This window comes from Pelophylax lessonae, assembly GCF_965119305.1.
Source record: "Pelophylax lessonae genome assembly, chromosome: 12".
In the NCBI taxonomy this organism is placed as follows: domain Eukaryota; kingdom Metazoa; phylum Chordata; class Amphibia; order Anura; family Ranidae; genus Pelophylax; species Pelophylax lessonae.
This window is the reverse complement of record NC_138779.1, coordinates 200,198,952-200,215,755: the sequence shown is the minus strand read 5'-3', so window position 1 is coordinate 200,215,755 and position 16,804 is coordinate 200,198,952. Positions and strand designations below refer to the sequence as shown.

The 16,804-nt window shown below is 43.2% G+C and overlaps 2 protein-coding genes across 2 annotated transcripts in view; both read right to left on the bottom strand.

Moving 5' to 3' along the window:
- SMG9 (SMG9 nonsense mediated mRNA decay factor) overlaps positions 1–4,381 on the bottom strand; it is a 91,005-nt gene extending 86,624 nt beyond the window's left edge. The window contains exon 1 of the mRNA XM_082273542.1: positions 4,366–4,381. The gene's annotated coding sequence lies outside the window, so the exon portion shown is untranslated. The remainder of the gene's footprint in view (positions 1–4,365) is intronic.
- The window catches only part of KCNN4 (potassium calcium-activated channel subfamily N member 4), a 114,381-nt gene that overhangs the window by 16,806 nt on the left and 80,771 nt on the right, over positions 1–16,804 (bottom strand). Inside the window, exons 3-5 of the mRNA XM_082273544.1 lie at positions 9,851–10,269; positions 6,365–6,500; positions 1,635–1,745 (exon numbers count right to left, since the gene is read on the bottom strand). Coding sequence (XP_082129670.1) covers positions 1,635–1,745; positions 6,365–6,500; positions 9,851–10,269 — 666 coding nt within the window. The remainder of the gene's footprint in view (positions 1–1,634; positions 1,746–6,364; positions 6,501–9,850; positions 10,270–16,804) is intronic.

Here is a 16,804-nt window from a genome sequence, read left to right as displayed (position 1 = left end):
CTATTGCCACACTGATTCTCCTCCCGGCCAATCAGCAAGCGGACCTGAGACCTGTTTCTCAATTGGCCAAAGAAGAAGGCATCCTATTGGCGGAGGAGGGAGCACCAGCCGCCACTGGTTTTAACCCCTTCAGCAACTTGGGATGGGAGAGCGACAATTTTTATATTGCCTAGGGCGGCAAAAATCCTTGCACCGGCCCTGCCGCCGCAATGTCGCAGTCCCGCAAAAAAAAAAAAAAAAATCGACGCCATTACTCGTTAAAAAAAAAACAACAAAAATGACAAAAATCTTTCCCTTAGTTATTAGACGCAATAACTTTTGCGCAAACCAATCAAGATACGCTTATTTGGATTTTTTTTTACCAAACATATGTAGCAGAAAACAAATTGGCCTAAAATGTTAAAAAATTTAGATTTTTACATTTTTTGGGGGGGAATTTCATATAAAAAAAATGTGAAAAATATTGTTATTTTTTCAAAATTTACCCTCTTCTTTTTTTTTTTTTGATTATAAACGTTTATTGAAAAGTATATTCAAGTACAAAAAGAACAACATTTGTAAGTCCCCGTTCACACTAAGGCGACCTGTGAGGCGACCTGGTCGCCTCACAGGTCGCCGTAGGTCGCCTCCCATAGGGAAGCTGCGGACCCGTTCTAATAGGAGCGACACAAGTCGCTCCGACTTAGAAAAAGGGTCCGGAGCTTCTTTGGGGCGACCAGGAGGCGACCGCCATAGACTTCAATGTTATGAAGTCCGTGGCGGCCGCTCCGTGGTCGCCACCCGAAGTCGGATCGCTTGCATGTGAAGGGGGGCTAACAGTGGTATAATAGTGCATCATTAATACAACTTTTCAAGTAATAGACATCAGATAAAACAGAAAAGAAAAAGAGAAATTAAAACAAAACAGTAAATGTATATCTGTTAATGTTGGAGATATAGGATTATCAGAATATCAAAATATTTCTGAGCTGAGCAAGTGAGTTAGCAGAATCTCTAATAAGATATTAATAATCCGGGCATCTCCTTTGCCTCTAAAGGAGGCGCCCGTCTAATTTGGTTTATGGATGTAAAAATTTACCCTCTTTTTTTGCTTATAACGCAGAAAGTAAAAATCGCACAGGTGATCAAATACCACCATAAGAAAGCTCTGTTTGTGGGAAAAAAAGGACGCCAATTTCGTTTAGGTAGAGCGTCGCACAACCGCGCAATCTGTTCGTTAAAGTCACACAGTGCCGAATCGCAAAATAGGGCCTGGTCAGGAAGGGGGTAAAATCTTCCGGAACTTAAGTGGTTAAACTTGTAAACAAAAAGTGCCAGATCTGGTCAGCAAGTGGGGTTATGAAAAAGACGTCAAATTACATTATGAAAGGGGGGTCACGAGCCAGTTATAACCTGGGGCTTAACTGTAGCACTGTCCCCGTAGTGGTTAAGAGTGCAATTCACTTTTTTTAAACCCTACATTTGTGAATGGGCTCTAATTTGCTACACTTAGAAGTGCCCTCTGGTGTCCATTTTACTTTCCCCTCTGTGATTGGACAGTCAAGGAGCAGCAGAACACTGCACATGCCTGGTTATTTCAATAAAGGGTGTGTAAATATTCCATTGCAAATGTCTTATTTGCGTTGTGCACCCACCTGCTTCATGTAGTGTATGTCCCTCATAAAGTTGTGTACGTGCTTTTCAGCCTTGGTGAACTCCAGTTTCTGAGCAGCTACGGCGACTATCAGAGCTGTACACCCGACTCCCTGGAAAACAATAAAAAGGCAAAGTGAGTCATCACATGGGCATGGGCTTACCTGCTGTTAGAAGACGGCAGGTGCAGGTTTTTGTTTTCCAAAGCAAACGCACCCAAAAGTGGTATTTCAGTTCAATGTGGTTTGTTGGCATATTGATATATATACTGTATATGATATATTTATACTTTTTATATGGTAAAACAAAATGCCAAGTGATTCATTACATAGTTGAGCCAATACCAAAAGAACTCCCTAATATCAAAGTGTAAACTCTCATCTATGACTAACTACCATAATACATACTTGGCAGGTCAGTGACTCATTCTAGGAACCACAGACATACAATTCAGACCATGCATGTGCACACATCACACGCCATGCAGTATGCTGAAGCATGTACTTCTCAGAGTGCCCGTAGTAACATGCCAGGGGTATTTTCTGTATGGTTGTGTTATGCCATTTTTATGCATAAAGTGGTCACATTTTTATGTAGTACAGAGCTCTCCAAACTTTCTAAACAAAGAGATAGTTTACTGTCCTTCAGACTTTAGGGGAGCCAAACTGTGGCCATTGGCGGTAGAAAATGTCCTGGCATAAGTGGGAGTAAAAAATACCCCATTTTTGGTGTCAGCGAGAGGAGTTGTGCCCCATCGTTGGTGCCATTGGGTGGGAAGAATAATGTCCCATCATTGGTGTCATTGGGAGGAGTTGTGTACCATCACTGGTGTCATTGGGAGGAACTATGCCCCAACATTGGTGTCAGCAAGAGGAATTGTGCCCCATTGTTGGTGACATTGGGTGGGAAGACTCATGCCCCATCATTGGTGTCATTGGGAGGAGTTGTGCACCATCACTGGTGTCATGGGAGGAACTGTGCCCCATCATTGGTGTCAGCAAGATGAATTGTGCCCCATTGTTGGTGTCATTGGGAGGAGTTGTGTACCATCACTGGTGTCATTGGGAGGAACTATGCCCCATCATTGGTTTCATTGGGAGGAGTTGTGTACCATCACTGGTGTCATTGGGAGGAATTGTGCCCCATCATTGCTGCCATTGGGTGGGAAGAATTATGCCCCATCATTGGTGTCATTGAGAGGAGTTGTGCCCCATCGTTGGTGCCATTGGGTGGGAAGAATAATGCCCCATCATTGGTGTCATTGGGAGGAGTTGTGTACCATCACTGGTGTTATTGGGGGGAACTATGCCCCATCATTGGTGTCAGCAAGAGGAATTGTGCCCCATTGTTGGTGTCATTGGGTGGGAAGAATCATGCCCCATCATTGGTGTCATTGGGAGGAGTTGTGCACCATCGCTGGTGTCATTGGGAGGAACTGTGCCCCATCATTGGTGTCAGCAAGATGAATTGTGCCCCATTGTTGGTTGGGAAGAATCATGCCCCATCTTTGGTTTCATTGAGAGGAGTTGTGCACCATCACTGGTGTCATGGGAGGAACTGTGCCCCATCATTGGAGTCAGAAAGAGGAATTGTGCCCCATTGTTGGTGTCATTGGGTAGGAAGAATCATGCCCCATCATTGGTGTCATTGGGAGGAATTGTGCCCCTTTGTTGGTGTCATTGGGTGGGAAGAATCATGCCCCATCATTGGTATCATTGGGAGGAGTTGTGCACCATCACTGGTGTCATGGGAGGAACTGTGCCCCATTGTTGGTGTCATTGGGTAGGAAGAATCATGCCCCATCATTGGTGTCATTGGGAGGAATTGTGCCCCTTCTTTGGTATGATTGGGTGGGAAGAGTCATGCCCCATCATTGGTATTATTGTAAAGAATTTTGCCCCATCATTGGTGCTATTGGGAGGAATTGTGCCCCTTCATTGCTGTCAGTGGGGGGAATTATGCCCCACTGTTGGTGTCAGAGGATGAAATATTGCTCCAAGGGCCAGAAAAAAAGCAAGCAAAGGGCTGCATCCAACCTCCGGGCCACAGTTTGGAGACCACTGATGTAGTACATTGGTTGTAAATCTTTGTCAGTATGGCAGTGCACAACACTTGTAATATTCAGTACAATTCTGCAAGACATGCTTAAAAACACTGCACATTGTTCCAATGAAAAGTTAATTCTATGGCTTATTTGTATAAAGAAAATCACTGTGTGAATGTCTCAAGCATCGACACAGCCATATTTGACTGCCGTATTCTAATATTTAAAAATGTAATGTGAGAATGTCTCAGGGATTGGCATAGCTGTCACAAATAATTCCCATAACTTGCCTAATATTTTTTACTCTATATGATCATCAGCTCCATCTAGTGGCTATAATGTGGTATTTTCCTGAAATTTGTGAATCAGGAAAAAAATGCATTATGACCACTAGATGGAGCTGATGATCATAGAATGTAAACGTATCACACATACTACAGGGATTATTTGTGATGGCTGTGTGAATGTTTGAGACATTCGCACAGCACATATTTTCATTATATAGACCCCTATGTGTAAACTTAAAATAGCTTGGGTCACCTACTCCCTTTTGATTGTCTAATAGACCTGTAATTCTCAGATATAGTCTAATTGGCTTATGACAACCCAACAAGGCTTTAAGGCACTTGCTCTATCCTTACACTTTCCCACTTGCTTTCCCCTCTTTGCCCTATCTATCTAATCTGAACTGCCCTCTTCTTCCTCCTATGGAGGAGGGTGGTTCCTAAATACTCTAGAGGGCAGTGCCAAGAAATGATCCCTCTCTCTGCAGCAAGGGATATGTCACCAGCACAACAAAGAACTCCAAAAAGGTCCAGCGCTTTATTGAACGATCCCATCACAGCAGAAGATAGCAACGTTTCAGAAACAAGCAGGAGCCCTTCATCAGGCATGTGACCTTCATAGGGTCAAATGCCTGATGAAGGGGTCCTGTGTAGCTCTGAAACGTCTCTATCGTCTGCGGTCATGTGATCCTTCCATAAAGCTTTGGACCTTTTTATGGAGTTCTGGTGTGCTGATGACATATTGTTTGCCTTTCGAGTCATTCCGGAGTCTCCATGCCCTTGGGTTACAGGAAGTGGATTGAATGACATTGGGCATCATTCAAACCAGAAGAAGAGTGGCTCCACGTTGCTGGATCAGTGTGTATGCTACAGCAGGATTGTGTAAATATAGCAGCTGAACCTGCAAGAGGCTGGGAAGGCATTTTTTCAGTTTTATGCCCAAACTAGAGTCTGGTGGTAATAGTGTAGTGGTGTGCCCCTTTATCCAGATGCAGGTGCAAGTCCCTTTAACTCAATTCCCCACAATCCTCTGGGTTCCCAGCATCCCCTGAGTTCCAGGACACGCCCAGGGAGTATAAATGCCAGCCCCGCCCAGCTTCCTGTGCTCAGAGAGATCCTGCCTGATGGGACAGCAGTGACTGGGCAAGTGAGCTGTCCCCAGGTGCTGGGTCCTCATTCAATCAGTCTGGTGTGTGGGCCACCAGTAGTGAGCACAAGATCACACAGCATCTATTCAAGCCCCAGGCACTGGAGAGGACTCTGTTACAGTCCATGTGGAGAAGTTGTCCAAGCAGTGGGTTGGTCCTATCTACAGCCCCCAGAGCCTTCTGACCGAAGTCAGCATCAGCAGTGACTGTGTGAAGTCTGTGCCAGCAGGAAATCCCCTCAGCTCACAGTCTGCTGAATGAACAAGTAATCTCTTGGAACATGTGAGAATCTTCTGCTCTTTATCAGTAATCTGAACTCAGAGCACTCTGCTGCCATCTAGTGGCCATTAGTAGAACTGCAATAGAATTGTTTTCATACTGTATGTGTTATGCCTGTTTCTCCCTTCCTCATATAGCTGTTTTGTACTGCAACCCCTGTCCACATGATCTCCTGTGTAATCTACGTTCAACATTGTTAAGTAAAGTAGAAATTGCACATCACCACTGGTCTGATCATTTGGCTGATACCGTTACATAACACTATTATCCTGCTGTATTTTTATAAAAGCAACAAAAAAAATCTTAGTTGTCTATGGTGGAGGTCAACACAGACATAAGTTCCCCCTCCATAAGGCTACCACTACCATTTATTAGGACTAGCTGAGGAAAGTGGAAAAGCGCTGGACCCGTAGGTTTCATTTACTGGTATTGTTATCTTAAGGTTGGTATAAATGATCTGGTTCCTGGGCAGCCAGCTTCTACAACCAAGAGGGTCACCACAGTCTCATTGGCTTGTAGTGTGATGTAAAAAGAGTTGAAATTGAAGCACCGCACCACTGCTAAAAGGTCCAGATACAACTTTGTTCCATTTAAGGTTAGGGGTACAATTCAAAAAGTCGCCAATGCGTTTACGGGGTCTAAGTGCCCCCTTCATTAGGGTTTTACCAGTGTGATTTCAAAGCACGGTCCTATTTAGCAGCTTGTTTGGCAGCTGCCAAACAAGCTGCTGACTAGGTACGTGCTCTTAAGTTGTACCCCTGATCTTTGGAATAAAGTTGTATCTGGACCTCTTAGCAATGGTGTGGAGCTTCAATTTCAGCTCTTTTTAATAGGACTAATGGCAGGATGCTAGGAAATATAACAACTCGGCATGTTTAAGGTTATATAATGAGATGTTTCTAATATCAAATATATAGTAAAATAAAATAATTTAAAGAATTGACTGTCCTCCTGGTGCCCACAGCCCTTGGTCTCACCATGACTCCAGTGAACAGGCAGACCATCTTGCCGCACACACTATGTGGTACCATGTCTCCGTAGCCGATGGTGAGGAAGGTGATTGGGATGAGCCACATGGTGTCCGTCAAATTACCACGGTCAGGAGAATCTCCCCTACCAAGAGAGATGGAGGGTATTATACATACTTTTGGGGTAGTATAGCAGTGTACATACAGTGCATCCGGAAAGTATTCACAGTGCTTCACTTTTTTCTACATTTTATGTACAGCCTTATTGCAAAATTGATTAAGGTCATTTTTTTCCTCAACATTCTACAAACAATAGCCCTTAATGACAACGTGAAAGAAGTTTGTTTGAAATCTTTGCACATTTATTAAAACTAAAAAAATGAAAAAAAATCCCATGTACATAAGTGTTTACAGCCTTTGCTTAATGCTTTGTTGAAGCGCTTTTGGCACCAATTACAACCTCAAGTCTTTTTGAGTATGATGCTAAAAGCTTGGCACACCTATTTTTGGGCAGTTTCTTCCATTCTTCTTTGCAGGACCTCTCAAGCTCCATCAAGTTGGATGGGGAGTGTCGGTGCACACCCATTTTAAGATCTCTCCAGAGATGTTGAATCGGGTTCAATTCTGGGCTCTGGCTGGACCACTCAAAGACATTCACAGAATTGTCCCGTAGCCACTCCTTTGTTATCTTGGCTGTGTGCTTAGGGCCGCTGTCCTGTTGGAAGATGAACCTTTGCCCCAGTCTGAGGTCCAGAGCGCTCTGGAGCAGGTTTTCATCAAGGATGTCTCTGTACATTGCTGCATTTATCTTTCCCTCGATCCTGACTAGTCTCCCAGCTCCTGCTGGTGAAAACCATCCCCACAGCATGTCCAGTCAACTGAATTTACCACAGGTGGAGTCCAATCAAGTTGTATCTCAAGGATGATAAGTGGGAAACAGGATGCACCTGAGCTCAATTTTGAGTATCACGGCAAAGGCTGTAAATACTTGTGTGGGATTTTTTAATTTTTTAAATTTTTAATAAATTTGCAAAGATTTTAAACAAACGTATTTTGCGTTTTTATTATGGGGTATTAGTTGTAGAATTTTAAGGAAAAAAAATAAATTAATCCATTTTGGAATACGGTTGTAACATAAAAAAATGTGGAAAAGTGAAGCGCTGTGAATACTTTCCGGATGCACTTTTTTTTCGGTTGCATCATTGGATGACATAATACATAAATATTATTAAAATACACATTGTGTAAACTTTATCATCAGTAGTATAGTAACTTGTCATACACAAATATGGCAATATCCCCTGTAGTAACAAGATATGAGACATTTTCCCATACACTCTGGAAAGGGGGACATGAGAAACTGGGGATATTTGGTGTGCCACAAATTAAATAAAAATATTAATATATAATATAAAAAAAAAATAAAAAAAGACACATTTATTTATATATTAAAAGTATTATTTCCTCATTCATAAAAACAATAAAGAGGGCTGGTTGGGGGAATATGGAGTTAGTTAAGAAGACCGCATCCCGAAACATAGGAACAAAGAGGGAAAACCCCCAGTGGGACTTTTTAGGTCTTAAATCGTAATTGAAATACTAATCAAAGCAAAAAAGTGATAATCTTTATATAAAAATGTATTCATTATTACCATATGTGTCTTTGCCTATGTACCTATATACTCATATGATGATGTCATTTTAGGGCTAGCCACCCACATGTTGTCCTGTGTATTTATGTCATCTTTTGTATTTCCCATTTCCCTTTTTTATACTTGTGTAAAATAAAATAGAATTTTTTTATATAAAGATTATCACTTTTTTGCTTTGATTGGTATTCCAATTACGATTTAAGACCTAAAAAGTCCCACTGGGGGTTTTCCCTCTTTGTTCCATTCATAAAAACAACATCCATAGCTGCAATCAACAGTATCAACTGTATACAATAGAATCCATATGTAGATATATCATCAAACGTTTCTGGACACCTGACCATTATATCTATATGGCTAATGGCCCTCCAAATTATTGAAGTGATATTAAAGGTTGGATATTTTTTAACTAAAATTATAAAGATGTCATACTTACCTGCTCTGTGCATTGGTTTTGCACAGAGCAGCCAGATCCTCTTCTTCTGGGGTCTCCCACTGATGCTCTTGGCTTCTCCTCTTCCGAGTGGCCCTATAGCAAGCTCCTTGCTATTGGGGCACTCATGCATGCTTAAAATTAATTGTAACGCTGATCGGGAGCTTGGTCTTCATGTTCAACATCAGTACCTAACCTCACAAATACTATTCTGGCTCAATGGGCACAAATTCCCCCATACACACCCCAAAATCTTTTGGAAAGCCTTCCCACAAGAATGGAGGCTGGTTTAGCCACATGGGAAGGTGGCAACGCCATATTAATTTTCTTTTTTTCATTTAATGCACGGGATGGATAAACTCTCATTGTGTGACAGTGAGGGCTGGTTTATATCCATATTGAGGCTTGGCCATCTATCAATATTTTAGTTTACACTCAGATTGAGGCTTGGCTCTTTGTAAGAAGGTTTCCCTCTTTAGACCTTTCAGAACGAAGCTTGGTCCCGCTTTACTTTGAAGCAGAGGACGTGATTTGGTCATTATTTAAGTCTGGACATCAGCTTGCCCCACGTTCATACGTGGTTTTCCCTTCTTGAATGGAGTAAATAACAAGCATGGTAATGAGTGTGGCGTCCGCGCCCCCGATAACGTCAGATTTGACGAAACGTGTAGGATGGAGCTTACACTCCTGACTTCACTATGCATGCTGGAACTAGGAAGTGGCCACATTGAACCCCAGGATCTGTATTTCTACTATTAACTGCTTGTATACTTTAATCAGTGGTTAGATTAATTTTCTTTTTTTAATAAAAGAATACATGAGGTTTTACACTATGTGAGTCTTCCTGATTCTCTTTTATGTCACAGTGGGCTATTCTGGGTTACTAGATTTGACACCATGGTGATCATATATGGAGATTTAGAGGTGATACCAGGTCCCATACAAAGGATATATTAATCTACACGCTCATGTGACTCTTTTTATACAAAGGGTCCACTTGTTCCGGTAAGAGTCCTCGAAACCTATGGTGGTGGTACACTTGGTGTTTAAAGTATCCGGGCAGACAAGATTTTTCTTATCATCACACTGGTGGATTTGGATATATTGGGACTATTATTTATGTTTTTCTTTTTACTTTTTATTTATTATGTCACAACATTTTTTGCATGATTTTTGATTGTCACAATAAGCTCAGCAATATAAATTTATAACACCATAGTAATGCCCATGATTAAGAAATAAAATGTCCGACAAGCTCATATTAGTGTGAGGATCAAGTGTCCTCAAACTTTGGTAAAATAAAATACTTCTAGGCACCTTGTATTGCTATCTTTTAGAAGGCACTTTTAATTTATTGGCTCTTTTTGCATTACAGTTTTGATTTATTAAAAAAAATCCAGCTCTTCTTACCTCTCACAGACAGACAAAACCCAAGAGGAGACGACCCATAGACTGATGGTTAACGTGAGCAGGACTCGGCCTGGACAGGTGTTCATAAGGATCTTCATGACGAACGGATACTGAAATTTGATTTTATTGAGGGACCCTATACTTCGATAAGAGGCGTCCACCAGCACCTTGCTGTGCAGTAGTACAGTCCTAGGTATTAGGTAGACCCGTAAGAACATCAGGATGGACAAGAAAATGTCCAGGTTGCTGAGAAAAACCATAGGTTCCTTGGAAGAGTTTGACCCTCCCTGTCCTCGACAATGCTGTTCATAGGGGAATGGATGGATGGCACACACAAGGATTTCCAGCAAAATGCAGGCAGCTTTCTTGGCATTGACAGCAGTCCGCCAATCCACTAGAGAGTTGTCATTCATGAAGAGCTGGAAGCAAGATGTACAAATCGTTATTATCTTACAGTACTGTGAACTTGTGGTGAATTTTTATTGTAATATTTACTTCTAAGTTATTTTTTACATGACTTTAACATATTTGTATACTTGCTTTTCCATAATTTTCTTATTGCTATACAGTGATTTGTAGGTTAGCCAATAGAGCAGGGGTCTCCAAACTTTCTAAACAAAGGGGCCAGTTTACTGTTCTTCAGACTTTGAGGGGACCGTACTGTCGCCGGTGGAAAATGCCCAGCGTTATTTGAAGTAAACAATGCCCCATCATTGGTGTCAGTGGAAGGAATAGTGCCCCATCATTGGTGTCAGTGGAAGGAATAGTGCCCCACCATTGGTATCAGTGAGAGGAATAGTGACCCATCATTGGTGTCAGTGGGAGGAATAGTGCCCCACCATTGGTGTCAGAGGGAGGAATAGTGCCCCACCATTGGTGTCAGAGGGAGGAATAGTGCCCCACCATTGGTATCAGTGGAAGGAATAGTGCCCCATCATTGGTGTCAGTGGAAGGAATAGTGCCCCACCATTGGTATCAGTGAGAGGAATAGTGACCCATCATTGGTGTCAGTGGGAGGAATAGTGCCCCACCATTGGTGTCAGAGGGAGGAATAGTGCCCCACCATTGGTGTCAGAGGGAGGAATAGTGCCCCACCATTGGTATCAGTGGGAGGAATAGTGCCCCGTCATTGGTGTCAGTAGAAGGAATAGTGCCCCATCGTTGGTATCGGTGGGAGGAATAGTGCCCCATCATTGGTATCAGTTGAAAGAATAGTACTCCATTATTTGTATTAGTGGGAGGAATAGTGCCCCTATCATTGGTATCTGTGGGAAGAATAGTGCCCCATCATTGGTATCGGTGGGAGGAATAGTGCCCCATCATTGGTATCAGTGTAAAGAATAGTACTCCATTATTTGTATCAGTGGGAGTAATAGTGCCCCATCATTGGTGTCAGTGGGAGGAATAGTGCCCCATTGTTTCTATCAGTGGGAGGAATAGTGCCCCATTGTTGATATCAGTGGGAGGAATAGTGCCCCATCATTGGTGTCAGTGGGAGGATTAGTATCTTATTGTTGTTTTCAGTGGAAATAATAGTGCCCCATCATTGGTATCAGTGGGAGGAATAGTGCCCCATCATTGGTGTCAGCGAAAGGAGGAGTGCCCTGTTGTTTGTATTCAAGGGAGAAATTGTACCCTTTTGTTGGTACTCCATTATTTGTATCAGTGGAAAGAATAGTGCCCCATCATTGGTGTCAGTGGGAGGAATAGTGCCCCATCATTGGTGTCAGTGGAAGGAATAGTGTCCCATCATTGGTATCAGTGGGAGGAATAGTGTCCCATCATTGGTGTCAGTGGGAGGAATAGTGCCCCATCATTAGTGTCAGTGGAAGGAATAGTGCCCCATTATTAGTGTCAGTGGGAGGAATAGTGCCCCATCATTAGTGTCAGTGGAAGGAATAGTGCCCCATTATTAGTGTCAGTGGGAGGAATAGAGCCCCCAAGTGCTGGATAAAGGCAAGCAAAGGGCCACATTCTGCTCCCAGGCCGCAGTTTGGACACCACTGCAGTAGAAGGAGCACAGATTGGTTAAATACAGTTAATTCCTCTCTGCTTAACAATTGTTGCGATAAGGGAGTGCATTGATTTTAATGCGTCAGCCGGCTTATAGATTGTGAGGAGGAGCAGTAAAGCACTACCACTATGAAGCTCTGCAAAGCAGGAAGTAGATCCAGAGAATTTAATGAGAAAATACGGCTATGTGGTATAGAATATCTCCAGAATTAGTGAGTGAGTTATGTTAAGTACTGCTCTCTCACTAACTGATCATAACGTATCTTGGTGATTCTGCCTCTTTGAGGATAAAGTCACACTTGCCCATTCTTAGAAAAGTGATCTGTGGCGAATCGCTTTTCAGAGTGTGGCTAAGCAGCCTCTCTCAGGTGTTCAGGAGGCAATACTACCTCTCGAACATCTGTTTTTTTTTTCTTCTTATTGCTTTTTTTTTTTTTACAATAATGTTCTGCACTAGCCCCATTGACTTGAATGGGTGAGTTTGACAGACAACTTGACATGCCCAATACATTTTCCACAGCTGTGAATCAAAGCATCGCAGTCATGGTATGTAAATATCCTCCTTTGACAGTATTGTAAGCTTTAGGTGCCCCAGGACCTGATTAGCGTAGGGGCTATTGGAGCTGCAGCTCCAGGCCCCTACCTTAATATAGGCCCGGGTTGGCCAGATTCACTGTTACCGCTCTTTACGGTCACTTGTAAACATGGAAGTCTGGCTTCTGTGCTATAAGTGAAAGCACGCTTCCCCAGGAAGCTCCCTCAGAACCTCCCCACACAGCACTAAGGCCGGACAAAAAGGGACAGTTGCCGATGCATGGATGTTTTTATGGGCTTCAGAGAAGGCATCTCATGTTGTAATAGGCCTGCGCGACTGCACCCTTCCTCCTCAGGGAGCATGCTGAGGCACGGCCCTTAAGGCACTTCAAAATCCCCAGCACCAAGCCCATGATGCTCCTAATCCGCCCCTGAGGTTCCATGACACCTATTTTCAAAGAGGCTTGAGTCCTTTAACCACTTAAGCCCCGGAAGATTTTACCCCCTTCCTGACCAAGGCCTATTTTGCGATTTGGCACTGCGTGACTTTAATGGACAATTGCGCGGTCGTGCGACGCTGTACCTAAACGAATTTGACGTCCTTTTTTTCCCACAAACAGAGCTTTCTTTTGGTGGTATTTGATCACCTGTGTGATTTTTTGATCATGCGCTATAAACAAAAAAAAAGCGACAATCTTGCAAAAATAACAATATTTTTCACATTTTTTTATATGAAATTCCCCCCAAAAAATGTAAAAATCTAAATTTTTTTAACATTTTAGGCCAATTTGTTTTATGCTACATATGTTTGGTAAAAAAAAAATCGCAAAAAGCGTATTTTGATTGGTTTGCGCAAAAGTTATTGCGTTTACTAACTAAGGGAAAGATTTTTGTCATTTTTTTTTTTGGCGGCGATCTGCGATTTTTTTTTTGCGGGACTGCGACATTGCGTCGGACAGATCGGACCCTTGACTGACATTTTTGACACTTTTGGGGGTACCAGTGACATTACGTAATCAGTGCTATACATATGCACTGTTACTGTAAAAATGACACTGGCAGTGAAGGGGTTAACTTTTTTTTGAGAGGGAGGGGTTAAGTGTGTCCCTAGGGGCGTGATTCTAACTGTGATTGGATGTGGCTTGATGTGTAAGAACAGAGATCAACGGTCCTACATAGCAGAACCGTTTGATCTCCATTCTTACACATGGGAGAATGACAGGCGGCTTGTTTACATCAGCCGCCTGCCTTTCTCCTGGTGTAACGGACGATCGCGAGTGACCGGCGGACATCGGGTCCGCCGGGCACGTGCGCGGGGGGGGGGTCCGTGACCGCGCGGGGGCGCACGCTCGCTCGCTCCCTAGAGCCTCACAGGCTAGCGACGTAGTCCTACGTCACTTTGCCTGTGAGGGGCTGACTGCCGCAGTGCGGCGGTCGGCAAGCGGTCAAACATATGCAATATTCAAGGGGACATTTGCGAGCCCCCGAAACATGTTGGTGGTATTATTTGCTTATATGATCAATCATTAAAGCTACTTGGACTTCTTGACTCATCACCATTTGGTCTGGCGTTCCTCTTAGTTTTTTACATTTTGAGTCACATTCTGGGTACCCACCTAAGGGGCGCCTTGCTTCATGTGGGCCAGTCCTTTCAAGAATATATACTGTACAACACCTCGTCCCTACGGAAGGGGGATTGTTTAGACACCAGAAACGCATTGCCTTTTTATTTATTTTTTTCAATTATTTGATTAATGGTTTAAAGCAGAGTTCCGGCCTCAAATACCTTTTTTAACAAAAAATACCCCTATAATACTAATCCATCGCCCTTTACAGAACCGCTATTCTCATACTTACAAGGTGGACAGTATTGGATTTTAGTCTAAATCTTACGCTTAAAAACACTGTCTGGGCGCGGCCATCTTGGATGTGGGCATCTGAAGCCGCAGTGTAATCTGCTGTGTCCTTCTTCCTGATTCCAGGGAGTGTTCTGGGAGTTCTTCCCGATTCCAGCCTCCTGGGAGTGATGACAAACAGCTCCCAGGATGCAATGCAAAGGTGGAAGTGATGTCGGTGGCCGCGGCCACAGAGGGGGGAGAAGGAGGAAGTACAATCAAAAATGCCCTGAAAATAAAGTAAGGGACCCCCGAAAAAAATTGAAAATGCCCAATTGTTGATCAGCATAGAGAGCACTCCAGGAATCACTAAAGTTGCAAAATAGGCCGGAACTCCACTTTAAGTTTCCTTTGACTCATTTTTAGTCTGACGCTCTTCATGCCATCTTCGTTTTTCTAGATTCTAACCCTTCCCCACTCCATCCAAAACTAAAATCATTCTTCTTCTTTCAGGCTATTTTAATCTTCTCAATCAGTTTTAGTTAATGGAAGGAAGATATGGCATTGCTGTATCAAAAGCACACACTACAAGCCCATAGGTGTGGCTGCCTGTACTACCCCAGCAACCACTAAATATAATACAGTGTTTATACCACCAGCTGTGTATGCCATGTGCCCAATCTCAATAATGCGATACAGACGGCATATGCAGAACTCAGACTGAGTGACGCATCCGTGAAAAATAATCCTCCTGCCAAAATACCTTTGTGTGCCTCAGAATCGGCTGGAATAAGTAAAAAGCGACAGTAGGGTTTGAGTCACAGGGAAGGTCTGGAGCTAATGTAGAAAGGCATCATAAGGCGGATCAGGGCAGCCTTTATAAATGTCATCTATATTTGTACAGTGGGGGAAATTATTATTTGATTCCCTGCAGATTTTGTAAGTTTGCCCACTTACAAAGAAATGAGGGGTATATCATTTTTATCATAGATGTATTTTAAATGATAGACAGAATATTAACCAAAAATACAGAAAAAAAATACATGATACAAATGTTATATATTGAGTAGCAGCAGGGCTTTTTTTCTCCGATAATAGGTGCAGGTACTCCCCTCTTCTGAGTCACCCCTTGTCTCCACCCTCTACCACCTCCGAGCGCTGTCCTTTGGTTCCACCCTCTACCCACCTCCCAGCACCCCCCCCCCCCTTTAGAGAATACAGAACCAAGTATCATGTTGTGGTTCTAGGTAATTTGTATAGAGTTTTTTAATAACTAGAAAAGCAGTAAAATAGATCCCCCGGAATCAGCAACAATAGACCTCCCCCCCCAGCAATAGATCCCCCCAGCAACAATAAATCTTCCGCTGCAACAATAGAAAAAACAGTAAAATAGATCCCCTGCAATCAGCAACAACATACCCCCAACAATAGCCCCCCAGCAACAATAAATCCTCCCCTGCAACAATCGCTCCCCCTCAATAAATCCTCCCCTGCAACAATCGCCCCCCCCCTCAATAAATCCTCCCCTGCAACAATAGACCCCCCAAACAATAATAGCCCCCCAGCAACAATAGTACCCCCCACAACAAAATGCCCTCCAGCAACAATAGATTCTTCCCAGCAACAATAGATCCCCCATCAGCCAGCATCAACAGGCCATTCAGCTCACCCCACTGACCCCAGAACCCCTTTGCCATTGCAAACATTCAGACTGGAGGTGCCGGAACTGCGTTCCCCAGCGTTCCCGCTGAAAAAAAGCCCTGAGTAGCAGTAAAAAAAGTATTTGATCCCCAAGCAAAACATACTTTTGTAATTGGTGGAGAAACCCTTCTTAGCAAGAACAGAGGTAAGACGCTTCTTGTAGTTGGTTATCAGGTTTGCACACAACTCAACAGTGATTTTGGTCCACTCTTCTTTACAGATCTTCTCTAAATTCTTTGGGTTTCTTGGCTGTCGCTTGGCAACTCGAAGTTTCAGCTCCCTCCATAAATTTTCTATAGGATTAAGGTCTGGAGACTGGCTAGGCCACTCCAAGACATTATTATGCTTCTTCTTGAGACACTCCTCTGTTGCCTTGGTGGTATGTTTTGGGTCACTGCATGCTGGAAGACCCATCCATGACCCATCTTCTGTGGGAAGAAGGTTCTCATTCAAAATTGTACAATGTATGGCCCCGTCCATTGAGCCCTCAATGTGGCAAAGGTGGCCTTTACCTTTAGCAGAGAAACAGCTCCAAAACATAATATTTGCATCTCCGTGCTTGAAAGTGGGGATGGTGTTCTTAGGATCATAGTCAGCCTCCAAACACGGTGAGTCGAGTTAATGCCAAAGAGCTAAATTTTGGTGTCATCTGACCACAGCACTTTCTCCCGATTCTTCTCTGAATCATTTAGATGCTCGTCGGCAAACTGCAGATGGGCCCTTACATGTGCCTTCTTGAGAAGGGGGACCTTCTGCAGGATTTCAATCCATGGCGGTGTATTGTATTACCATTGGTTTGTTTGGTGACTGTGGTCCCAACTGCCTTGAGATCATTTACAAGCTCCTCCCGTACAGTTCTGGGTTGATCCCT